This window comes from Nicotiana attenuata, chromosome 12 (assembly GCF_001879085.1).
Source record: "Nicotiana attenuata strain UT chromosome 12, NIATTr2, whole genome shotgun sequence".
In the NCBI taxonomy this organism is placed as follows: Eukaryota; Viridiplantae; Streptophyta; class Magnoliopsida; order Solanales; family Solanaceae; genus Nicotiana; species Nicotiana attenuata.
In genome coordinates this window covers 25,059,838-25,087,695 of record NC_032000.1, presented here as the reverse complement: position 1 = coordinate 25,087,695, position 27,858 = coordinate 25,059,838, and the positions used below count along the sequence as shown (strand labels likewise).

At 38.1% G+C, this 27,858-nt stretch overlaps 3 protein-coding genes and 1 pseudogene across 3 annotated transcripts in view; 3 read left to right on the top strand and 1 right to left on the bottom strand.

Moving 5' to 3' along the window:
- The window catches only part of LOC109235462, a 29,987-nt gene extending 25,407 nt beyond the window's left edge, over positions 1-4,580 (top strand). Inside the window, exon 3 of the mRNA XM_019401577.1 lies at positions 3,839-4,580. Within this exon, the coding sequence (XP_019257122.1) occupies positions 3,855-4,511 (657 nt within the window). The 5' untranslated portion in view covers positions 3,839-3,854 and the 3' untranslated portion in view covers positions 4,512-4,580. The remainder of the gene's footprint in view (positions 1-3,838) is intronic.
- LOC109235461 lies at positions 5,480-7,302 on the bottom strand. Its single transcript, XM_019401576.1, has 2 exons — positions 6,686-7,302; positions 5,480-6,532 (listed from the first exon to the last, which is right to left on the bottom strand). The coding sequence occupies exons 1-2, from the start codon at positions 7,121-7,123 to the stop codon at positions 5,519-5,521; spliced, it is 1,452 nt and encodes a 483-aa protein (XP_019257121.1). The 5' UTR covers positions 7,124-7,302; the 3' UTR covers positions 5,480-5,518.
- Positions 7,381-14,835, top strand: LOC109235460 (annotated as a pseudogene).
- On the top strand, positions 21,544-26,447 carry LOC109235970. The gene is made up of 2 exons (XM_019402211.1): positions 21,544-21,702; positions 25,812-26,447. The coding sequence occupies exons 1-2, from the start codon at positions 21,544-21,546 to the stop codon at positions 26,445-26,447; spliced, it is 795 nt and encodes a 264-aa protein (XP_019257756.1).

Genomic DNA, 27,858 nt, shown 5'->3' with positions numbered 1-27,858 from the left:
CTTATCAAGACAAGCTTCCTTGAATGATCTAGGTTCAGTAAGTTCTGAGAAGGATCCTAGAAAGGATTTGTAATTCTCAGAAAGATGATCATAGGTGATGAAATTTGATATAGGATAAGGTGTATCCTTGGTTGATTTGACTGCAGTCACATAATCTTTGAGCCAATTAGAAGGTTTGGAAGGTCTACTAGACTTTCTAGTAGACACTGCAGGCAAAGGATGGTCTTGATGTATTGGCTCTTCAGCCAGTGTTTCCTTTGAGAAAACTGCTAATTCTGCTGGTAATGAAGAAAGTTCTACTGCATCTGGTGCCTGCAAGACTGGTAATGAAGAAGGTTCTACTGGTGAGTCTGGTGCAGCTTGTTCAATAACATGAGTTTCTGCAGGAGCATGAATCTCAGCGGGAGCAAGAGCTTCTGCAGGGTTAGCAGTATCAGTATTGTTGCTATGATCAACAGATGGAGTTGTCTCTTCAGAACTAACCCCCACTGGCTCACAAGGGAACAAATCTTCATTTGCATCTGTGACTTCCTTAAATGGAAAGAGATGTTCTCTGAATGTGACATCTCTACTCACTATCACTTTTCTGGAGTCTAGGTCATACAACCTATACCCTTTTTGAGTCTTTGAGTATCCTACAAGAAAACATTTCCTTGCCCTGGCTGTAAATTTATCCCATATAGGTAGGTTGCTTGCAAACATAAGCAACCAAAAACTCTTAAGTGATCCAGCTTGGCAGGTTTGTTAGGTTTGTTGTGCAACATCTCATAAGGACATTTCTTCTCCAAGATTTCAGTGGGCAACTTGTTAATCAAATACACAGCAGTTTTAATGCAGTCACCCCAGAATCTAATAGGTACTGCACTCTGAAACTTCAGGGCCCTTGCAACTTGCAGAATGTGTCTATGTTTTCTTTCCACAGTTCCATTTTGCTGTGGAGTGTAAGGACAGCTACTTTGGTGTATGATTCCAAGAGAAGCCAATAATTCATCACATTGAGAGTTAAAAAAATCAGTACCATTGTCTGTCCAGAGCACCTTGATTCCAGTGTCAAATTGATTTCTTATCATTGCAACAAAGTTTCTTATTACAATAGCTACTTCACATTTGGACTGAATCAAGCATACCCAAGTGTACTTACTATAGTCATCCACAATGGTGACAAAGTAATGCTTTCTATCATATGTAGGAACCTTGTGAGGCCCCCAAACATCTAGATGGACTAATTGGAAACAACTAGTAGATTTACTATTGCTAATAGGAAACTTCAACCTACATTGTTTAGCCAAAGGACAAACTTCACAATTTTGTTGACTCTGAGAACTAACTTTATTCCTAAGAGCTGGTATGTTCTCCATTGTCTTTGTTGAAGCATGCCCTAGTCTCAGGTGCCAAAGTCCACTGCTAACTGCTTGCTGCACAAAAAATCCTGCAGCTGCTAGCGTTATGTTCTCCTTTAGCAGATATAGCCCATTGTGCTCTTTACTAATCCCCATCACCCTGCTACTGTAAAGATCCTGAAATATACAGAAATCAGGGAAAAAAGTGACACAACACCACAATTCTTTGGTGAGCTTAGACACTGACAGCAGATTGAATTTAAAATCTGGCACGTACAACACATTCTTCACTGTCTTATTTTCTAATATAGTTGTATTTCCTGTGTGAGTGATTTTTGATTTGTTTCCTATAGGCGCCTGTACTCCTTGTATTCCTTGGCTATCAGCACTTTTAATGTCTCTTAGAACATCCTTACAGTAAGTAACATGATGGGTTGCTCCTGAATCTATTACCCAATCACACTTATCTGCAGTAGACAGTAGAGAAATTATACCTGTCATGTTTGCAGAACACTCCCCTGCATTAGATTTTGACAACAGATTCACCAACTAATTGTATTGCTCCTCTATGAAGAATTGCCCTGGTGCTTGCATTGTTGGTAATGCCTTATCTTCCTTAGCAGCAGCTGTGTTTGCACTTGCATTATTGGCATATGCTTTCCCTCCAGTTGTTTGATTCTTCCTTTTGTTTTTGAAATCAGGTGGATATCCAATTATCTTAAAATAGTTCTCCTTTTAATGTCCTTTATACCCACAATAATCACATATTAACCCAGGCTTCCTAGGTCTACAAGTCTTGACCTTTCCTGCTAGCATTGTGAGTGGATCTCTGTGGGTACCTGTGACACCTAGGTTCTCTGCACTCTCCTCTTGACTAAACTAAGCATAAGCCTCATTACATTACAGTCACAACTTGGCTTTTTAGCCAACACATCACTGGGTATATTGCTATAGCTTTCATTTAATCCCATAAGAAATTGTAACAGCCTATGTTTCTCAGATAATCAACAGAAGGTTTAGATTCCTCACAATCACAAGAAGAAATAGGAGCTAGTACATCAAGTTCATCCCATAAATCTTTCATTTTCGTGTAATAGTTGGTGACAGAATCTATACCTTGCCTAAGAGTCGCAATTGCACTCCATAGGTGGTAAATCCTGGTGAGATTAGATCTATCAAATCTCTCCTGGAAATCTCTCCAAACTTTCTTTGCATTTGACGTATATACAATACTTGGCATCAATTCACTGGACACAGTGCTCCCAATCCATGACAATACAATAGCATTGCATTTTCCCCATTGCTCTGCTAATTCTCCTTTGTAACTGCTTTTCACACAAGTGCCGTCTACAAAACCAAGCTTGCTCTTTCCTCGTAGTGCTAATTTCATCGCTCTACTGCAAAGGGCATAATTTTCTACCCCTGTGAGCTTGAGCGGTATTAACACGAGTCCAGGAGCATCTCCAGCTTGTAAAAATAGCGGATGACTGTGGTCAAGCGAAGCAACATCATTTCCGGCCATGGATGCTCAAAGGAGCTTAGATCTGAACTGTTCTGTTACTGATTTCTGGTGGCGATTAGATCTGAGCTGTAGATCCTAAGATCGGTGCTCTGATACCATGAAGAAATTCATCCTAACTTCTACTGTAAATCACATGCAAATGAGAAAGGAAGTTGAGAGGGAGAAGAAGCTGAGAGAGAAGAAGAAGAAGAAAGGAAAATGCTACTGTGCTATTGATCTATTACAGATGGGGGTCGTTTATATTGTTGGTTAGTGGTTGACAGCTGTCTCACTAACCACTTAACCAACTCTCATTATACAATACACATATACACTGCTATATTTGTATATAGCTATGTACTCAATATCATAGATGAATTTTTGCCAAGAGCTATAGGAGAAGAAATTAAGAACAGGTTACCGAATGTTATCCTTCCATATGTGTAGATTTATAGAATTTTCTCTTTTATTATTTTTTATTACTGTTTCCTTTGATATATAGCATCTCTTGTAATTAAAAAAAAAAATTCAGTCACAAGGTCTGGGGAAGGACCGTACCCCTAGGAGTGTGATGTTACAAGAGATGCTATATCTATTTATTTATATAATTACAAGAGATATAACATCCCTTGTAATTTATATAAATAAATTGTACTCATTGCATAAAACGACAAGTAATTCTCCGATATCTAATTTGTGTACATGGTACAGAGTCAAACCCATCGATTCTTGTTATTGTGCATCTCAATATCGATCCCAATATTATGTATCCATGCTCCAGTTGTCCACGTCGGGATTTGGGAAATGTTAAGTTCCACACATCAGATAAGAGAATGGGTTATTGTGGTCTCTTTTTGGAGTTTGAGTTAGGACCAAACTACATTTCTTTACATGACACTAAGGAAAGGGAAGAGTTTCCAGTGGAATTAGTCAAATGGATAGAAATATGTTTGTGTCAAACTGCTCTAAATTGAGATGTTAATTTTGTTACTTGCAGGTACGGAGGTGGAAAGATGGCCAAGGAGCGGTGCTATCAAGCAATGACGACCATCAAAAAATGTATGGCGACGAGGCATTTAAATAGTTCGACAAAGGATCAATTGAGATATGCTCATAGTAAACTCGGTCGTTTATATTACTTTTTGGCAAGTAATAACGCTGAGAATTGGATATCTGCACAGCTTGGGCCCCTATTCGATGAAGCCTATGATGGCTTTTTTGAGGTCCTTGGTCTCTTGAGAGATCAAGACCTGGCTAGTGACACTGACACAATCAGAATCATTTCAGAGAAGCTGCAAATAGTTAACCCCGAGAGTACTGCTGATCGAATCTATCCTTCAAAACAATCAAGATCGGTCGTCATTAGCAGACAAGTCACTATGGAGATGGTGAATTACGTCGCAGGTGGCCTTTCTGCTGTTCATAAGCTGATACCGCATATTACTAGATATCTTCCAGTTGCATTGCTCCTGGATAAGCTGAAATATCTAAGAACCCTCCTCAGCTTAACTGCAGAGTGGTGCATTGAGCATGAGAAAATGAAGGATCTCTTCATCTTCGCTGAGGATGTACTTTACACTACCGCATACCAATCTATCTTATGTTGGAAGATGGATGAAGAGTCGCAGCCACGTGTCGTAGGCTTGTTGGTTCTTGATAAAAGAAATTAAGGGAAATAATCGGGGAAGATGACAGGAAAATAAAAAGAGTATACTGGAATAGATGTAAAAGGAACTGAAGCTTAGAATTCTATATTATTTTACTGCATTTGGACTANCAAATTAAGTCTTTAGATTGCTTTACCTGAGTATAAACCCTTTAAATAAATTGAGGCGTGCCATTCACAAGAAGAATTCATAACCCATGGCCCTCGACTATTAATATTAATTAGTATAAGTAAAAAACTTTAGAAAATTCGTAAGTTTACTTTAGGCGCGTTTATAGTAAAATCATCATAGCTACGGGTACGGTTCCCGTGACGTTGTTGTGATACCTAATTTCCAAATCCGGGGGTAAATTTATGTGACCCAGCAACTAACTTCTAATAACCTTAATAAATTAAACAGTTTTTGGATCGTAGGTACGGTTCCCGTGAAATGATTCGCAATGTGTATCAAACAAATAAGTGTACGACAATCGTAACTTGTTCTAGAATAATTCCATAAAATAATTAAAAGCGGTTTAAAAGGTTAAAAATGCACAATATGCTTTAAAACAGGTAATAAATCAGATAATTAGGCAAATATTAATAGTTACGCGATCGTGCTTGAATCACGGAACCCGGGAATGCCTAACACCTTCTCCGGGGTTAACAGAATTCCTTACTTAGAATTTCTGGTTTCGCAGACTTCTAAAAATAAAGTCAATTTTCCTCGATTTGGGATTTAAAATAAACCGGTGACTTGGGACACCAAATAAATTATTCCAAGTGGCGACTCTGAAAAATAAATAAAATAATCCCGTTTCGAATAATATCACTTTAATTGGAAAAACTCCCTTATATCTCCTCTCGGGTGGTAAGAAGGAGGTGTGACGGTACTGAGAAAAATGAGATTTGCAGAATGCTTCATCAACATGGTGTGGAACCTAATATCCAATAACTGGTACTCAATTATGATCAATGGTCANACTGCAGTAAATAGCTGAAACAGTAAAATAATTTTACTGAGAGCAGCTTCTAAAGCATATTTCTAACACTCCTCCTTGCTTTTGAAGCTGCAAATTCTGAATTTGTCCCTTGTAAACCTTTAACTAGAAGGGACTTTGTACGTAAATCTGCCAACTGATCTTTGGACTTGCAGTGAATCGAGTTCACTTCTGTATTTTGCTGCATCTCATGATTGTTAATGAAATAAGTTGGCTCGTTTTTCAGCTTCATTTGCATCTTGCCTTGAGACTTGTCAACTTTCTTCAAGAATTGCATTTTCTGAAATATTGACAACTTCTTCCTTACCTTATTTTCACATATGTCCTCAGTTGGAGAATTACCTGCACTTAGTAGATTCTTTTGGCTCCATTCTTCATCTTCGGTTGGATCAAATGAGAAATTTTTACCTCTCATTTTAACCCTTAAAATCTCAAGTCCAGTTGCATCATAAATGAAACAATATTTATCTTCAAAGGATACTTTAAATCCTTTTTCCATTAGTTGTCCAACACTTAATAAATTTTGATCAATATCAGGAACATAAAGAACATCTGAAATTTTCTTAGTACCTGAATTTGTTGGGATTGCAACAGTTCCTTTTCCTTTAGCAAGAATATAATCACCATTTCCAATTCTGACTTTCTTATTTCCTATAGACGTGAACTCTTTGAAAAGATTTCTGTCATATGTCATGTGGTTTATACAACCACTATCAATCAACCAAAAATCAGATTTTTTGGTTGAAAGAATAGTTGCCACAAACAAGTGATCTTCTTCTTCTTCATTGGCGACTTGGGCATCTGCTTCATGCTTTTGATATTTGCCTTTGCAAATTACAGCTTCATGACCAAGTTGGTTGCAAATTTTGCACTTTGCATCTGGCCTCTTCCAACATTTGAATGGTGGATGACCTTTTTTTCCACAGTGCTGACAAGGCGGGTAATTTTTTTTAACATTATTACCCTTGCTTTGAGTTTTGTGGTTGGCTGCCAGGGCTCCTTCAACCATACCATTTTGCCTCATAAGCCTTCTTTGCTCTTGTGCCTGCAATGTATTTAACAATTCTGCCAAGGTAATCTTCGATAGATCCTTTGTATTTTCCAAGGTAGTTATGGATACTTCATATTTTTCAGGCACCGTAACAAGAATTTTTTCAACAATTCTTGAAACTTTAAATTTAGTACCAAGCAATGTTACCTTGTTAACAATGCCAAGCAACCGATCTGAGTATTCTTTGACAGTCTCAGATTCCTTCATTTTCTGCAACTCGAATTCCCTTATTAAATTCAACACCTTCATGCCTCGTGTTCTTTCATCTCCTGTATATTCTCCCTTCAGATAATCCCAGATTTCTTTTGCTGATTTGAGAGCCATAACTCTCGTGAAAATTGTTGCAGACACACCAGCAAACAAAGTTGCTTTCGCCTTTGATTTCCTGGTTTTCTTTTCCTTGTGACTCTTGATCTGGGCCACCGTGGGATTGTTAGGCAGCGGAAGAACATCATAATCCTCTTCCACGGCCTCCCAAAGATCTAAAGCCTCCAAGTAAGTCTCCATTCTCACTGCCCACAGTTGGTAATTTTCACCATCAAAGACTGGAGGAGCCAATTGAGAAAAACTCATTTCAGTCTCCATCTCACTCAAGAAAAGATTTTACTTAGGTCTTCTTGATAAAAGAAATTAAGGGAAATAACCGGGGAAGATGACAGGAAAATAAAAAGAGTATACTGGAATAGATGTAAAAGGAACCGAAGCTTAAAATTCTATATTATTTTACTGCATTTGGACTACAATTTATAAGAGAAATACTAACTTAAAAGACCTAAAAATCAGCACAAAATATGCTGAAAATAACTAACTCCTAGAGACTAGTTCACTCCTAAAAACTAGTTCAAAATTATTTCAAATTCAAACTAAATTACTGCAGTAAATAGCTGAAACAGTAAAATAATTTTACTGAGAGCAGCTTCTAAAGCATATTTCTAACAAGGCTCAAGTGCGAATGTGATTCCTCTTGAGCCTAACTTCTCGCCTAACTTCTCTGAATTGCTGGAGAGGATGAATCTTATTGAGCCTGAATGGAGGCATCTTTGTATCAGTGTCTTGAAACCGTCATATTCGTCAGTATCCAAAGTGAAGGATCTAAGCTTTGCCACTGAGGTCATCTTGTTAGTTAACTTTCTCAAAAAGGATCTGGAAGAGCTTCTAAGTCTTGATGAAGTTGCCTTTCCTGATGGATTGCAATGGCTCCAACATGGACTTTATAAACTTTCTAAATTTGCTGGGTTATTAAACGGGGCTTATAAACAAGATGATCCTCTTTTAATATCATACCCACAAGCTCTGGCCATTGAGGCAGCAATAACAATCTACTCCTTGTATGATGTGAATTTGACGAATAATACTGAACTAGACAATGCGCTTCTTCCTTTGCAAGCCAAGTTTAGTCATCTTGACGTAGAGATCATTCTGTTACAGAAAATAAGCTCAGAAAACAGCATGACATGCTATTTTCTGGAAGAGCTGATTTTCATGAGAACTTTTCTCATGGATACATTGGACAAGTGCAAAGAGCAGATTCAGATATCCAATGTCTTGCCCTTTGTTCTATCTGTGAACAGTGATGCAGGGTCACTCATTAATTCGCCTTCTCGTGATTCAAAGGAAGGAGAGTCGGCCAGGGGAATTAATCTCTTGCATTTTCAATTGCTTCTTAAATTCAAGTTTATTAAGGCAGCAATTCGACAGATCATTTCTGCACCAGAGCGTCCTATGATAAATCTGCTCAACTTTCTTCCTACTAGCTTTGAGGCCATTGATTCTTATTTCACCATGCTGAAATCGTCAAAGACATATGATATATAGCCCCAAGATGGATGAGGTTTTCATGAATATATTCTCGAAAATCTGCTTAGGATGAAGCAAATCTCAAACTTACTGATACAGACAAGTTTAAGAGGTTTCATCACGGGTTGCTTCTCTTGGTAACATTTCTTGTTGATCCCCCAATTCAATACATTGACTGCAAGAAGCAAAATTGTCTCCTGACAGAACTTGGAACTATAGCAATTGAGGCCGAAGCTGCTATCAGTTTATCTGATGAGGAGGCTTTGGATAGCAGCAAAAATGGGAAAGTCAGTCTTTTGCTTCAGCTTGTGACTGTGGCTTTCAAGCTGTTCAAGTGGGAGGGAAAGTTAACGGATATACTAAAGCACAAAACCACTTTAGAATCTCATTTTCTGGATCTGGTGGAAAATATACATGAAGAACTTATTTCCTTAGAGCCTTTCTCATGGATCTTCTCAGGCATCACAGTTTGAGGATTTCTTAATGAATGCTGAAGTGGCTGCCGACAACGCAGCATTGATTAGCAGTTGCGCTTATGAAAGCAGCTATGGTGAAATGAGCCTTTCAATATTTGATTTCCTCAAAGAGATCAAGTCTGTCAATTCAGAGACCAGAGAGCTATGCTTTCGGTTGCTGGATGAATCAGTCTCCTGCATTACTATCTCAGATCTGAAAGGCCTTATGAACATATTATTCGACATGCTGAACCACCTGCATTCTTTGCGTGAAATGAACTCTTTCGTGAGGAATTGAATCCCATTAGTACAAGAGAAATTGAAGTGCCCTGATGATATTTTTCAGAAGCGCAATATGTATAGAGAAGTCAAAGACCTTATGGAACGTGTTCTAATTGTCGCCTATGAGAAAAAGTATGTCATTTTCTTCTCTGTCAGTGGTGATAGTCGTGCTTGGTTTCACATGTTATACCTCTCTGATGTCAGAAAAGTGCTTAATTTTGTTGAGGCAGAGGTTAAAACTATTTGTTCTAAATTTCCAACTATGATACGCCTTTGCTTCCCGAAGACCAATGGATTAGGATTTCTCAATTGTTTCTTGGGGAAATTGGAGGAACTGTTACAGTCTAAGCTCGACCTGGTTACCCAACTGAAGCCTCAGATTGTATCAGTCAAGGAGGAATTATTGTGTTTAAGTTTGTTTTTCGATCATTTGGCAGAAAACTATGATGAGCAGGATGAAGTTCATGATCATATAACTAATGCTACTGAAATGGCGTACAAGGCCGAGTATGTCATTGACTCTTGCTTGGCTGGTTCTTCCCCACAGTGGTACAAAGTTCAATGGATAACTGAAATTGTTGAGAATATTAAGCTTGTCAATAAAGATGTTAGTGAGAACTGTAAAAGAAAGAAGATTGACATGAACCAAGCTGCAAAAGGTTCCACCAATCCTGTCCCCCCATCATTACCAGCTATTACTGCAGGAGCAAATGAAGAAATGGTGGGTTTTCAAGATGTGATGGACAAATTAAAACTGCAGCTACTCGGAGGATTGGATCAGCTAGATGTTATCTCGATATATGGTATGCCTGGAAATGGCAAAACCACTCTTGCAAAGAAGATTTACAATGATACCGCAGTTGGCTCTCACTTTGATGTTCGTGCTATGTGTTACGTGACTCAAGTATATTCACGGAGGGAGTTGTTGCTTGATATGTTGAAGGATGTTCTTGGACCTGCTGAATGCACTAAAAAAGAAGATGGAGAATTAGCTAATGAGCTGCGTCGATTTCTGTTGACCAAGAGATTCTTAATTCTCATTGACGATGTGTGGGACACAGCAGCATGGGACGATTTGCACCTGTGCTTTCAAGGTTCTCAGAATAGGAGTAGAGTTATTCTGACAACCAGACTGTATGAGGTTGCCGATTATGCTAAGTGTAAAAGCGATCCCCATCATCTGCGCTTATTCACAGATGATGAGAGTTGGATGTTACTAAAGGAAGAGGTGTTTCGAGGGGAGAGATGCCCACCCGAACTCGGAGATGTGGGATTACGAATAGCAAAAAGTTGTGGAGGGCTGCCACTCTCTGTTGTCTTAGTAGCTGGTGTTCTCAAAGAGAAAAAGAAAAAGCATATTCGTGGAAAAAAGTTGAAGAAAGTCTAGGTTCACACAACTTTGGTAGCTCAGAAAAGGGCATGTCTATAATTGGTTTCAGTTACAAGAATTTACCACACCATCTGAAAACTTGTTTCCTCTATTTTGGAGGATTTTTGAGGGGCAAGCATATTCCTGTCTCAAATTTGTCACGCGTGTGGTTAGCAGAAGGATTTCTAGAAGAAGACAGTAAGAAAAAAGGATCGGAAGAGGCTGCCCAAGATTACCTGCAAGATCTTACTAGAAGAAATCTGGTAACGGATATGAAGAAGAGATCCAATGGAAAACTGAAAACATGTCGCGTTCATGATCTGCTGCACCAGTTCTGTGTGGAAAAGGCCAAACAAGATAAATTCCTGCTCTGGATTCACAGGTACAAAAGAGTATATTTATTTTACAATTATAATGTTCATAGGAACTCTCATTTACACGATTTTGATTTAACAGAGACCAATGTGCGGATTCTATTTTCTATCCTGAAATACCTGAGGAATACCGCTTGTCTGTATATTCTAAACGGGATGAGCTTGCTCAGTTGCTGACGTCTGGCTCAAGCACTCGTTCTTTACTATTCAATGCCATCAATAATGTTGATTCTTCCATCTTTAGCTACTTCAAGCTTGTTAAAGTGTTGGATATGGAATCCATTTACATTGGTGATACTTTTCCTAGTGAAATAATATCACTAATTCATTTGAGGTACTTTGCTGCTCGGACGGGTGCAGATTCAATTCCTTCATCTGTAGCAAACCTTTGGAATCTTGAAACTTTCATTGTTAAAGGATTGCGTGGAGAGTTGAAGTTACCTCATTCACTTTTGAAGATGTTTAAATTGAGGCATATACATGTAAATAGCCGCGCTTCATTCAGTTTGGACGATGACATGTTTGAGTCACTTGATAACTCAGGGTTAGTTAATTTGGAAACCTTTTCCACTCCATGTCTCTCTTATGGTGAAGATGCAGAGAAGATATTGAGAAGCATGCCAAATTTGAGAAAGCTGAGATGCATATTTCAGGGATCGTCAACAACAGGAAACTGTGTTCTTTTTCCCAGATTAGACTTTTTAAATCAGCTTGAATCTCTAAAGCTTCTTTCCAACAGTTATCCAGCTAAACAACCTCACGAATTCAATTTCCCCTCAAAACTAAGGGAATTGACTCTGTCAAATTTTCGTCGACCTTGGAACCAAAATTCAGCCGTTAGTGAACTGCCCAACTTGGAGATACTAAAGTTACTTTTCAGAGCCTTTGATGGGAATCTATGGGAAGTTAAAGATTCGGACTTCCCTGAACTCAAATACTTAAAATTGGACAGCCTCAACATTGTGCAGTGGTCCGTCTCTGATGAGGCTTTTCCTCAGCTTGAACGTTTGGTTTTAACAAAATGTAAAAGGCTCGAGAAAATCCCTCCTCATTTTGAGGATGCTGTTTCTCTAAAAAGCATTGAAGTAAGTTGGTGCAACCGGTCTGTGGACAATTCAGCCCAGGAAATTCAAGAAACCCAACATGAAGACATGCAAAATCATGCGTTCACAGTTACAATACAGCTTTCAGATTGGGCCACAAGATATCCTCGATTCTTACCTGGTATGTTCTTCTCATATTCATCTGAGTACATTCCCAAACACTATAACGTATTGTTTTGGTAGTTTTATACTTTTGTTGATCAAGTCCTCATACCATTTAAAAAAAAGGTAATCTGTTATATTGTTGATTCTGAGTGTTAATAATATGGATCAGTGTCCTTTGTTGCTCATAGTTTGGGGAAGAAGAACCAGCACAGACAGCGTGCCTGCAATTGGCATTCTCTATGCGTTTCTGCTTGTTTTATTGCTTATGCGATTGTACCATTTAGCTAGCTAGTTGAATGCTCCAAAACCTTAACACCTTCTGGAGAAAAATGAAATAAAAGGAAAATCATCAAAAATGATCTAGCATATGTCGTATTCAAGTGAATTTAAATATTCTTGTTCTGATGATGATCAATTACATAATGAAATTTCCAGGTATTTTTGTTGAATTGCACTTTATGACGAGTTTTCACCTGATGTTTAAGTGGCTTCATTAGTTTAACCAACAGGAAGGAATTGAAGGATGGTAGAAGATGATTAAACGGGCATTCCGATATACAAAGTTGTCAATATTTTTAGGTTGAGAAGTTTTAGGCTGGCCATGAGCTGATCTGATTGTATAATCTTGAACATGCTTAGTGGTATGCACCAAGCTCAGCTGTGGTTCCACATAGGAGAAGAGTAGGTGTGCAGCTCAAGCACTCAATCTTTAAAGTGCGCGCTTGATATAATCTTCTGCATCTTTTCTTGTGAGATTTTCTTTTAAGGAAGAGAATCCATTTATTAGTTTATGTTTCATCCAGGCTTGCCAACAGAAGATGGATGTAACAACCAAACCTCTCGTTTTGAGTATATATATGTAATGTATCCCAATTTATGTTTTGAGACTTTGTACAACCATTTGGGACTTGGTGGGATAGTTCCAGTTGAGACCCAAGGAACTCGGGTGTGTTTACGACCACTTAAACCCAACATCACATTGCAGATTTTGCTGTCAGCTGGTGCACCACGATCACGGTCACCAGCATGCAATCGCGAAAGCAGGTCTAGCAAAGAAGCACAATCGCAAGCAACCTGAGCGTGATAGTGGTGAGTGACCAGTCTCTTCATTACGATTGCGATCGCAAGCTAAGACCCAGGTAAGCCCAGCCAAGTGACTTACTCAGCGCGTTGCGCCCTCCTTTCCCAGAAAACTTAGCCTTCGTGATGGCATGCGGACCTTTATGTACAAGTTTTGGGTGCTCTAAGCTACGGATATTTACCTTTTTGAAGAGGAATCATCAGCATGATTAACCATGGATTTCTAACATCAAAACTTGAGATTTCAAGTGCTCTATGGTGAGTTTAAAACCTATGTCCCCAAATGACTATTTTGAGATTTGACTAAGATAGATCAAGTTTGGATTTTGAACATAGATTTGGACTCCTTAGCTTATTGGTAATCTCTTTATGAAGCTTGCTCCAGATTTTGACCACATTGACCAGTAGTTGACTTTTTTAGTTGACTTTGACCAAAGACTAGATTTTAGAGATGGGTCCAATAGATATAAATAATCCAGGGAATCATTGATTTCAATGGATTGGGAACGTTTGACGTATATGGAGCGAGGAAAAGCACTTGTGGACTTTTAGCTTACTTGGATACCAGGTATGTTGAGACAAGGTATATTGAGACCTGGTATGTTGAGACTTTGATCTCTAAATGTGGTTTTCCTAAGATAAGCATGTTTAAACAGAGTTAAAGGACTACTTTAAGTTATAAGGGTGTGACTATGTATACAAGGAGACGAGTGTATACATAGAGACCGGTATTTGTCGGGGTTATGGAAATTGCTAGTATCCTACAAATTGTGCGTTTTTATCATATGCATGCCTATGTTTTGAGCTCTTATGCATTCTCGTATGCTTCAACTAGATAAGTTGAGATTATATGATATGGTACTAGGCCAGACTTGCATATTTTACATGTATATGCTAGAGTACTCAAATCTAAATATTTTGATGCTTAATTGTCCATCTCAGAGTTACAAATACATGTTGAGTAGTCTATGACTCCCAGAGCAGAATAGATTAAATACAAAGTTATGTTTTGAGTCTATGACTCCCAGATACTGTGTGTGGATCGTTCATCCTTCATGAGTGAAGTATCCGTGCTTCGTCTCAGATATTAGTGTACACCCCAGGCCAGCTGCGCAAGAACTAGAGTAGTTTACTTGTTTTATTTATATACAGTTAAGTGTTTGAGTTACCATGCTTAATTGCTTTGCAGTTGTACATATTCTCTTATATGTCATATCAGACTATTCATAAACTTGCTATTACAGCTTACTATTTATGATCCAGTTGTTCAGTTTTGAGCTTTATTTTCAGTATGTAAAGTCTCGTCTCACCATTTAGGGGACAATCGACGATGCATATCGAGTAACGCTGTACTCACGTCGCTTCTTTTGTGCTTAAATGCAGATATTCCCACTAGCAGTTCAGGAGGCCAGCCTAGCGGACCGTAGGGTTGACCCAATCGGACTTAGGATTTGGGTCGTGACAATGGAGGAGGACATCAGCTGGGGAGATTTTCTCCTAAAGGATTTTCATTAAAAAATGAAGTGTTGGTTTGCCATGACTTTATGAGCAAGAACTCATATATTTTCTTCTGAATTTTATGGAAATATTGGAAATTCTAAACGATTGTCATTGGCTACCAAACAATTTGTAGTTCAGAAATTTGCGTTTTGAATGAATAAGTGTCAACATTGACTTGTGATGAAACTTGTAATGACTTCATGAGCAAGAGCTCATATATTTATTTTCTGAATCTTCCGGATATACTGGATATCATAAATTATTCTTATTTTTCATATTAGAAGTTTATATTTGTTTTCTTTTTAACAAAAAATAAGTTAGTGCTACTTATCTTGAAGACATGTGAATATTCAGAGAAATGCTATTATTCATTTTCAAAGAAAAACTAATATAGGGTCGTAAAGAAGTAAAATAACATTGTTCTTTACATTAGGAAACTTAAATAGTAATAAATACCATGGTTTTGCAGAAACTTTTTTTGTTCTTTTGGGTTAATGTTTGGTTTAAATATGTACAAATAATGCATACTTTGAAATGTTACCCTCTGTAAATTTTTCGAGGAAAGGGTTTGGTTGAACTCCTTCCCTCCACTTGGATCCGCCACTAGTTCAAGGTTCATTTTTCAAACATAGTACTATTAGATTCAGACCACCTTTGATGTTGATGTCACCATGTTATGTCACTTTGTATTTCAAATTCGTAAAGGTATGTGCTATAGTTCCTAAATAGGATTCTAACCTTTGACCAATTGGTTACGGCCAATTGCTCTACCGATGAGGAACGACAGGAAATCTGGTCCATAAATTAAGTCTCACAACTTCCTAACTTTTGCAGTTTAGTTGGCCCTAGGTTTATTTTACGACATTATACACCTTCATCTTTAAGCTGCAAGAATATATCAACAGAAAATAAAACAAATAAATTATTTTTCGGTTTTGGAAAAAGATGCACATTAACCGTTGCTCTCGGCGCATGATAGCAAGGATTGCGATTGTGACCGGAAACAATGGCTCGTCGCCGAAAAATTGTGCATGACACTACTATACCGTCGGGGAAACTAATTACTCCAGAAAACGGTGTACAAAAGGAGTTACCACCACTCACATATGGAAGTTTCTTACCACAGAAATACCAATCGATTAAGGAAGCTCATGAAACAAGCAGTTCTGATGGAGATGTGCAACTTCAAACTGTCAAAGCAGAAGGAACAATGATACAGGTAGCTCGGCGATTACAGTACTCTGAAGCAAGTGGATCGGAGAAGCCAACTCCTACAGCAGCTGACATTGTACGAGGGAATCGCAGCTCACAAATGGGTAAACCCTTATCCTTTGTTCCTCCAATTGATAGAGATGGTAAGAGAATTGTTAAATTGAGCGAGGAGGATCTACAATCTCAGGCAGATTATTGGAAAACCTCTCTAATTGGGTACATAATAGGGGAAAATCCTTATGAAAAAGCTATGGAGAATTTTGTTATGAATGTGTGAAATTTTGTTACTAAACCTCAGATACTGATTCATTCTGAGGGATATTGCATTTTCAAATTTCACACCATAGCTGATAAACAAACCAATGGTGCTAAGGCTATGGGAAATTGATTTCTCATTCAATAGAGACATTCTGAGCACAGTATCAGTGTGGGTGAGATTTCCTGGGTTACCAGTAGGTTATTGGTCGACTGAGGCTCTAAGTAAAATGGCCAGTGTGGTGGGCAAGCCCCTATACACTGATAAATTCACTGCTCATTATGAGAAGATATCCTATGCTAGGGTCCTTGTGGAGGTAGATGCTGCATATCCTCTTCCAGACCAGATAAAAATAGAATCACCTTTTGGCCCAATGGTGCAGACTATTGAATATGATTGGAAACCTGTATTTTGTAATGATTGTTTGAAATTTGGTCATGATTCTATTGACTGTTGGCACAACACAAAGTGTGATGAGGAGGTAAATAACAAGGAAGGGGAAAGGCCAAGAAGACGGAGGAAAAGAGCAAAGAAGCAAACTAAGACTGTCAAGCAAACATGGCTGGTGAAGAAGCCAGAAGTGAGTGCCGAAACAGAACCAGAACCACAGAGGGAAGTAGTCCTACAAGTAAACCCTACTCATGAGATTGAATGCACTGAGATGGGTAGAGTGAGTATAGAGCCTATTCAGCAGAATGTTTCTATGCCATGTCATATAAAAGATTGGATTAGCATACAGGATAACATATGCTGCAATCCTGTGAATGAAGATTGCAATGATAAAGGGAAGGCAGCTGCTGGGATAAAGGATGGTGGGAGTAGAGGACAACAGGAGGACCCAGGTCCATCATGCCATGTAATTTCCAACTCACTATGATCATTGTCACTTGGAACATTAGGGCCCTTAACCAGGCCCATAAACAGAAAGAGGTCAAAACCTTTCTGGCTAAAAATAAGGTAGATGTAAGGGGGTATATTGAAACCAGAGTTAAAGAACATAAGGCTAAGAAAATACAAAAAAAGATTGCTCAGGGGTGGAATGTTTATTACAATTATCCTTATGTTGTGAATGGTAGAATTTGGATACTGTGGAGAGCACACATACAACTACAGATTATCCACACTACAGATCAATTCATCCATTGCCTAGTGGAGGATACCAACACTCGAATTACAACACATCTCAGTATCATTTATGCTTAGAATGATGGCCAACAAAGGGAGAATCTATGGAGGGACCTTAAATAGCTAAATATGCAGGCTCAGGAGACATGGCTACTTAGTGGAGATTTTAACAATGTGCTATCTTTTGAGGATAGAATAGGGTCCCCTGTAACTACTACTGAAACAAAGGGATTCAAAGATGTGATTGATTCTCTACAGCTTACCCCTCTTATAGCTAAAGGATGGCATTACACTTGGACAAACAAATAAGGTACTGGTTCAAGAGTATATAGCAAGATAGATTGGGCTTTGGGAAACTACCAGTGGATACAACAATATGGTCATGTAGAAGCAGATTTTTTGAATCCATCAGTCTCTGATCATTCCCCTATCCTAATCAAATGTGGTCGACAGAAGTTATTACATCCTAAACCATTTAGACTATACACAAATGTTATGGAACTTCCACAATTCCAGAATATTATTCAACATGCTTGGAGTCAGAATTATGATGGCACACCTGTGCAACAGATCTGGTGCAAGCTGAAGGATATGAAGACACATCTGAGAGACTCTAATGCCTATATGGCTTCACACAAACAAAAACTTGAGCGGGTAAGAGAAAAATTGGATACTGTTCAGAACCAAATTCAGCAGGATCCTTTGGCACATAACCTATTTGATTTAGAGAAAGACACACTAGCTGACATTGAGAAATGGAGCAACATTGAGAAACAAGTGATGAGATAGAAGTCAAAGGCTTGTTGGATTGAATGTGGTGATGCCAATACAAAGTATTTTCATGCTCAATGGAAGATTAGATCCAGTCAGAATAGTATAACATCCATAAACACTGATACAGGAATAAAGATAACAGATCCCAAATTGGTTGAGCAGGAATTCATCAAAGTGTTTCAATCCTTGATGGGAGATTGTGCTACTGAAATGCCTTATGCAAATACAGATATAATGAAGGAAGGACCATGCTTAACTATATCACAACAAAGAGATTTAATCCAGGATGTTACAAAGGAGGAGATCACTGTTGCAGTATGGGAGATGCCTAAAGACAAAACACCAGAGGTTGATGGTTTTCCTGTGGAATTCTTTACTAGGAACTGGAATATAGTGAAGGAGGACATCTTTGCAGCTGTGAAGAACTTCTTTTCTACCAGTAGCCTTCCTGGAATGATCAACATTACAGCCATCACATTAGTACCTAAAGTTCCAGCACCTTCAACAGTCAAGGACTATAGGCCTATTGCATGTTGTACCACATTGTATAAGATTATATCTATAGTCATTACAAAAAGAATCAAATTTGTTCTTGATTGGTTGATTGGTCACTCTCAATCAGCATTCACTGAAGGGAGGTGTATTATTGATAACATACTACTAAGTCATGAACTGTTTAAAGGATACTCCAGAGAAGGTATCTCTCCTAGATGTGTGCTGAAGGTGGATCTGAGGAAAGCTTATGATACTTTGGAATGGGGTTTTCTCGGAAGAATGCTTATTGACCTTGGTTTTCCCTTCAAGTTTGTGCAATGGATAATGACATGTGTTACTACAACGTCATATTCCTTAGTACTAAATGGAGGACTGACCAAGCCTTTCAAAGGAAAAAGGGGGATTAGACAAGGAGACCCAATGTCTCCATACTTATTTGTTATTGCAATGGAGTATCTGGGTAGACAACTGGGACAATTGCATAAGAATGGAAATTTCAACTTTCATCCTAGGTGCAGGAAGTTAAACACTACACATATATGTTTTGCTGGTGACCTCCTGATGTATTGTAGAGCTGATTTTGAGTCTATGAAGATCCTAAATGCTGCCTTCCACAGGTTCTCAGTTGTTTCTGGCTTACAGGCAAATGTAGACAAAAGTGCTATACATGGCTGGAATCTCTCAAACTGAAAAACAGGAAATCCTTGCAACATTGGGGTTTACTGAAGGAAAGCTTCCTTTCAAATATTTGGGGATCCCTCTAACTTCCAAGAAGCTAGCAGTCCATCAATATTTACCTCTTATTGAGAAGACAACTACAAGGGTCACATGCTGGTTAGCAAAACTTCTATCTTATGCTGGCAAATGTCGATTGATCAAGGCTGTTATTTTTGGCATTCAAACCTATTGGGCACAGATCGTTGTTCTTTCAAAGAAAGTGATGAAAGCAATTGAGGCACTATGCAGAACTTTCCTATGGACATGTACTACTACAATCTCAAAGAAAGTACTGGTGGCTTGGGAAAAGGTGTGCAGACCAACAACTGCTGGAGGACGCAATATACTAGACATAAAACTGTGGAACAAAGCAACAATTATACAACATCTGTGGGATATAACAAGGAAAAAGGACTGCTTATGAATAATGTGGATGCACAGTTTTTATATAAAGAACAGGAACCTGGAAACAATGGCCACACCTAAGGCTGCATCTTGGGTGGTGAGGAAGATACTAGAAAGCAGAAGTTTGATTATGGAGCATCAACAACTCCAAGGAAACATTCATAACAGACTACAGACAATGTGCACTGATACAAAGTTCCAGATTAAACAGATGTACTTGAAATTGATACCAGTATACCCTAGAGCTGAATGGAAAAGGGGCACACAAATATACATCCAAGATATAGATGCACCCTATGGATTACAGCACAACAGAGGCTAGCTACAGTGGAAAGACTGTTGAAGATTGGTATCCAAGTCCCTGCAGCCTGTGCATTCTGTGGACATAGCCTGGAATCCTTTAGCCACTTGTTCTTTGAGTGCACCATCACAAAGCAACTGTGGTCCAGACTATGTTCATGGCTGGGATATAAGAGGAGCATTGGAAATTGGGAAAGAGATTCAAAATAGGCATGCAAGAAAGCCAAGAGCAGAAGAGGAATAAATACTATTACTAGCTGTGTGTTTGCCATGACTGTTGCACTGATTTGGAGGGAGAGGAACACAATCAGATTTGACCTAGCTAAGTTTGATCATCACCAAATCTGTAGAGAGATAGTATTACACATACATATTAGAGGGAAGAACATAGGCAAGTGGAAAGAAGCATTGCAGCAGCTGGATTAGATTCCATAGATTGAATTAAAAGTAGAAATCCTTGTTGTAGTTGGTTTTAAACAAGCGTCTGTATTGAAAATAGTGTAGGATAGATACACTCAAAATTATTAGTAGCAGATTTTGATGTATATTGGGAGCAGCCTGTCAAAGTTGCTCCTCGGACTCAACTGTACATAATTTTGAGTATCAATAGGATATAACTTTAACTCAAAAAAAATTCTTTTTATATAAAATTAAGACATATATACCAATGAGTTGTCCCACCAGCACTGATTGAGTCAATCTCACTCATCAGAATGCGCCTCATGCGTCTCAAAAAGCGGTACACAAAGACTTGGCTGAAGGAGAATACGAACATGCTCCACCTTATGGAGCCGCCAGACGGCAATAGGCCGGCGTATGGATCACCAGAAAGCCCCCCCCCCCCTCCCCAAACCAAGTGCGAACCAATCATCAGAAGGAAACCCAGCAATAACATCATATGCCAACAACATAGTCAATTCAAAGGGTTCTACAGCAACTCCAACTCGTCAAGAACAGGAAGGGGTGATAGCGAGGAACAACACACAATGGAATGACAGTGGTGATATTCAAGACCAGGGACTACTATGGAGTCATGGCGGCTAAATGCAGGAGAACAATTGTGGGGAGATTCTGAAGATTGCCCCCAAATTGCAAAAATTAGGTCTCGATTCCTAGAGCGATTTCTGCTGAAGGGATCGTCAAGATCGGGTGTTTGACAACTATAATGTCTTTCTAGATATTACAAATGATGAAGCTTTCAATATTGTGTGGTACAAGAGGGCAGTGGACATTGAGGATCACAAAATGTGGCTCCAGAAATGGAGCACTGACTTCAAACCAGAGGAAGACTTGCCTATTTTTCCAGTATGGATTCTTCTTCCTAAGTTACCTTTCCACCTTCATATGTGGCACTACGTAAAACAAATAGCAGGAGAGGTTGGTACTCCATTGAGTTGGACATTGCTACGAGGGAAATAACCAGACCAAGTATGGCCAAAGTTAGAGTTGAGGTTGATCTTCTTAAGCCTTTACTTAACCATGTTTGGGTTGAAGACGAGGACGATGGCTCCCACTGAAAGGATTCGAACAAAAACTGGAGTATGAAAGTGTACCCAAGTACTTTAGACACTGCAAGAAGCTGGGGCATGACTTGGTAAATTATAGAGTGGTTGAGAAGATGATAATTGCTGGAAAAAAAAAGAGGAGAGGGCCATGATGAATGACTCAACTAAGCAGGTGCAGATACATGGAGAAGGCAACAAGAACAAAAGTGGAGAGGAATTGATCACTAACAACAACAGGACAACCCAGGAAAAGGCAAACGAAGTGGCAACAATCGAAAGAAAATTACAAATAGAACAGAAGAATGATAAGGTAGATAAGGACAACTTTGATAATGTAAAAGGAGAAAGAGAGATGATCAGTATAAAAATGAGAACCAACAGCTAAAAGAAGAAAAAAGTCAAGACAAAAAAGATGTCCAAGACGAAATCGAAGATCACCTTTAAACCATAGAAGGTGAGACAAGAAGAGAACAAGGAAAAGATATCTACAGAGGTAAACAAGCTACTCTAGTGGAGGAAAACAGTAACAGTAAAAAACAATATGAGGGAAGCACCAATAGTATAAGAAAAGAAGATAGCAATAACAGGGATGTCCAATCTACTGTAAAGGAGCAAGAGGTAGATAAGGAAAAGAATTACAAGACACTTCCTCTAAGGAAGGCAGGGGTCTAAAAGATGCAGTTAACAACAACACCAGTAGCAGCATACAACAAGTAGCAGAATCAAAAATAGATTCTTCTAATGTGGGGGACTGAAATCAGAAACCATCCAGGAATTCATTTAGTGGTCAATCTTAATGGTTCATCAACTAATAAGTAGCAACTAGGGGAAACACCGCACCAGTCAGATGATGAAGTAGCCAATACCTTGATAAATGCTTTTTAACCAACGAACCATAGCGATGGAGAATTGGATTGTCACACCCTAAAACCATGTGACTGACACTCGGTACTCTACCCGACCCAAGTGAACCATCTCATAAATTAATACTCATCTATGTGCCTAATGGGGGGTATGAAAGCCTCTTCAAATACAATTATTTTAAGATATAAATTAAAACATAAATAATATCTTTAAGCAAATATTTTACTTCAAAAGAAAACTCCATGAAGATAAAAGAAAGTTTCATTCATGCATGCCATATGAGTAACCATAGGATTACAACCCAAAAATGAATACTACTATTGTTTATGGAATCTCTATGACGCGAAATAACATAGCCAACCAAGGAATAACTCGGTGGCTCAAAAGAAAAATAATATAATAAAGTCCTCCACGGGTGCAAGGGTGGAGTCTCACCAAAAGTATGAACAAAAAATGTAGGGCTACCCTATCCACGCGGTCCAAGCTGCTCAGGTCCAGTCCCTGAAAACAGAAATGAAATGTGGCCGAAAGGCCTAAGCTCCACATTCCTAGTACGAATCATGAACCCTTCCCCAACAAAAAATATAGGACAATCCTTAAGAAGATATAAGATATGAAATAACAATTGATATAAGAAAGAAGCACTTATATCAATTAATAATTTAGAAAATAAAATAAAATAATAAGATAAAACATATTTCAATGTCTTCCTTTAACATTAATCTTTACAAAATCATGTTAGATTTTTCATTTACCGGGAGCACTATACCATCACCGACACGAAGAAAAGTCAACTAGGTTATGTACCTAGCGGCAAGTATCATATACCCTACTTGCTCAGGTCGTCTCATCATTGTGCTGCACAAATCGACTCAGTCGTGCTAATAAAGTAGCACAATAGTACCCTCTAATGGGAAATACTCTGCCGTAGTTCCCAACCGTAAGGTGGGTTCTACGCCTACACCGGCACGTGTACTTTTATGACCTAATTAGGAAAAGTATCCAAGGTCAATCTCGGTGAACTTAAGTAACTCCCAAAACCTTTACATTTATCAATGACGATATTCATAGACAAATCAACTATTTGAGAACAATTAAATCTAAGATATTTTACAACTCATGTATTTCCGTTTCAAAAAAATACTACAAGTACTATTCCGCATCTATTTAGTTTAAAAATTTGAATACATTTCAAGAAAATAATATTCATAACAATCAAATCTTTTATGATGCAAGAAATGGTACAATCCCAACTCGCTCGTCCCCACAAGCTAGGACCTACATTACTCAATTTAATCGTGTTTCAATATGAGTTTGGAGAAAAGCTTTGAAGGTAATAAGTTTCAACGTACCTCAAATTGCTTCCAACCTTACCCCAAATGATCAAATAATGCCGACGAGTCACAATCTACATATACGAACTCACATAATTTATTAACGCGTCACAACAATACCAACTAACCCAACTAAGTATCTAATACTTTAAGTCCAATTTCATAAGTTTAGCAAAAATCCCCATTTCATCATTTGAAAGTAAATCCTTGAATTTTAACTCCAAATCCGTCATTAAACATATTATGAGATCTAGTTGTTCTACTAGAAGCTCAAAATAACATCGTTCAAACAAGACCCAACACTATTCAGCATCCCTACCAGCCAACTCTTCTAGGGTTTCATGAATAGGTGTTTAAATACAAACCTATCTTCATAAACATACTCTACTACGCCCATGGAGTATAATATATAATTTTGGAGTGAAGAAATTACCTCTTTGTCACACCCTAAAAATTTCAAGATTTGTGTTCTTGAAGTGTTCTTGAGATTTTCGTCAAAAATCTATGAATTTCATGATGTTGGAGGGTTAAGAGATGAAATAAATGGACCAAATCTACCGAAGGAGGGCATTTGATTCTTACCTTGAAGATGCATTAATGGTATGGGACTCCTTTCTCTCTCTAAGTCTTCACAGGCAAAGCCTAAGATAAAGAATTAGTCTTTCCGTAATTGCCTTTAAAAGGCTCCAGGTATTGGTTTCAAATTCGGATGCCAACTTGCACGCGTTCTGCTCATTACACTGCATAACATTTGGCAATTGCAACATTCAGAGCCTAAGGGGATGCGACGCATGCTTATTAGCGTCGATTTGGTTTCCTTGTTTCTTCCTTGGTTCAACAATTATACATTGAATATAAAATAGTATCCAAGTATTACATGAATCATTTAATACATTTGTACGTTAATTAGCCCAACATTCACTCCTTAGTTTAATATATTTTCCAAGTGTGCTAGAGGACTTTTCTTAGCCAATGCAACTCTTTGTTTCTATTTCCCTTTTTGTTCCCTTATTAGCTTCCATGAGATTCCTACTCGAATTGCTTGATAAAGTAATTACTCTTAAGCATTTCATTAACCTTGTATTATTTCATTACTCTCATGCGGTTAGAATTTACTCAAATTACATCCTTAAGCTCAAAATTAACCCGAATTAATTATGAAAATCGGGGCTTTACATGGATGACCACTACTAGAGGCATCGAAAGGAGGTAGTAGACAAAACAGGATTGTCTCCAATGTCAAGAGGAAGAAGTAGGAGCAGAGAAGGGGGAAGAAAGACAGAATTCAATCCAACCCTGACAGGGGAAGGATACAAACCAACCTCTCCTAACTCTTTTATGAGTAATTCCATCTTTTGGAATATAAGAGGGATGAGATCCAAGAAAGCCAATCACAGGTTGAAACAACTTGTACAAATATAAATAATTTACAGTTCATTGCCATCTTTGAACCTTTTGTTAGGAAAGACAAAGTTGAATGTTATAGAAGATTCTTGGGGTTTGATCATTGTTTGTCCAATGATATAGGACAAATTTGGTGTTTCTGGTCTAGAAACTTCAACGCCAATATTGTTTGGGAAGATGATCAACAAATCACTGTTAATTTGAAGGATGCTTACGGAGGAAATGAAATGTACATTACAATAGTCTACACTAAGTGCACAACAGAAGACATAATGGATATATGGGATAGTCTAGTACAATTTGAATCTCAGATTAATGGACCTTAGTGAATAGGAGGGGATTTCAATGTTATTTTGGATCCTTGTGAGAAGAGGGGGTAGACCACATAGAGTTAGCAAGAGCTTTGATTTTGCAACTTGCATGAATAATTGTGGTGTTACAGTGGGTATGTGGGTTCTACCTTTACCTAGTGTAATAATTGGAGTCCTTGGAGGAGGATACGGAAGAGATTAGATAGAATCATGGTTAATGATGATTGGATGTAGAAATTTCAAAGCACTGTGGTCAGGCACATCAGCAGATCTGGTTTTGCTCATGGGCCCTTGCTTATGAAGTGTCAAAGAGATCAAAAGGAATTTGTAAAGTACTTTAAATTCCTGGACTTTTGGGTTGAATAACCAGATTTCTACGATCTAGTTAGGAAGGTAGGGCACTCAAATTCTTGTAAATCTTATGTGGATACTACAGTAGAAACTCAAAATTAGGAAGAAGACTAAGTTACTGGTCAAAGAATGTAATTGGTAATGTATACCTAAAGAGGGAGGAATGGAAAGAGGCAGTACAATCTCTGGAAGATCTAGATTTAACAGTTAACACTGAACAATCTAGAGAAGATTTAAACAAAGCACAAGTAGAGTATGTCAGATGGATGGCTATACAAGAATCTCTTCTAAAACAGAAAACCCAAGTCAGATGGTTTAAGAAAGGTGACTGTAATAGTAGGTGCTTCAGCAATGTCATTAAAGACAAGAGGAGAAGGATGCATCTTCACAAAATAAAGAACCATATAGGTAATTGGATCCAAGGGGAAGAGAGAATTGCCAAAGCTGCAGTGAGGCCTTTTCAGAAGATATTCAACCTTGCCCTTGTCAATGTAGACGAGAATGTTTTGAATTGCATCAAGGAATTTATCACTGAAGAAGACAATCTACAACGATCACAAGTTCCTGAGGAAAGTGAAATCAAAGATACTATTTTTGATATGAGTGGTACAAGTTCCGCAGGACCAGACAGATTTAATGGGATCTTTTACCAGAAGTGTTGGGGCATTATCAAAGAAGATGTGGTTAAATTGGTTCAGAGCTTCTTCAAAGGGAAAATACTAACTAAGTTCTACGCTCATACATGTCTGGTATTGATTCCAAAAGTACAGTCTCCTTCCAACTTTGCATAACTGAGGCCAATTAGTCTTAGTAACTTCGCTGCTAAGATAATTTTGAAAGTACTGGCTAGGACACTTCATTCATTGTTGCCGAGATTGATTTCAAAAAATCGGAGTGGATTTGTAAAGGGCAGACTTATTACAACTAATTTGTTTTTAGCTCAAGAGATAGTGCATGGTATTTCTCAGCCAAACACAGGTTGTAATACAATGATCACACTGGATATGGGCAAAGCATATGATAAGCTTTCTTGGGAATTTCTAATCTCAGTGTTGAGGAACTTTGGCTTTTCTGAATGGTGACTGAATGCTATAAGTAGGCTGGTTTTAGACGTGTGATATTCAATCATAGTTAATGGTGCAAGAAAGGGCATCTTTACTTCTTCTAAAGGCTCCAAGCAAGGAGATTCCCTTTCACCTCCCTGTTTATATTGGGAGTAGAAATCCTGTCGCGGTTGCTGAATAAAATGTATGATAACCCCAAATTTGTTCCTTTTCTATGAACATCAGAGGACCCAAAATAAATTACCTGGCCTATGTAGATGACATAGTAATCTTCAGTGGAGGAAAACACAAATTCTTGAAACTTGTCATGAAGCAGGTGAGACTTTATGAGAGAATCTCAGGTCAGAAGGTCAATGAAGATAAGAGTTTCTTCTGTACTTCAATCCTCAACTTCAAGGATAAATAGAATGATTAACAGTACTAGCTTCAAGAATAAGCAGTTTCCATTCACCTACCTAGGGTGCCCTCTATATGTAGGAAGGAAGAAACTGCCACTATTTGATGATTTGGTGAATAAAATCATAAAGAAGATACATGACTGGCAGGGGAACTTTCTATCTTATGGTGGAAAAATCACTCTGATCAAACATGTTCTTCAAGATGTCCCTACATATACCCTTGTGTCAATGCACCCCCCCCCCCCAAGGGGACTTTCAAGTTGATAGAGAAGCACTAGCATTTTTAAGCTATTTTGTCTAATTTTGCAATAATAGCCTATATTCACATAATTGCCCTCCATTTTATATTATTTTGTACCAAAATAGCATATTTATATTTTTATAGTACAAAGTTATTATTTTAAACATTTCAGGGCATAAATAATATTTATTTTATTTATTAATTATTTTTATAAATCATTTTTGATGAATTTTAGGGTATTTAAATAACAGCTCAAATTTTGCCTATTTTCGGACCCAAACTACCCAAATCTCTGGCCCGCCTCCCCCCCCCCCAAAGCCCAATCCAAACGACCCTAATTCCCAACCCAATCCAAAAAACTGACCCAACTCCTCTCAAATCCCAGTCGTTGATCAAAAAGTGATCAACGACTCATANGTATTTTTAATTTATATAATTCACAAAGATACAAAAATACGTTGCATGCGCATTTAGGATTTGATTTTACATATTTTAGATT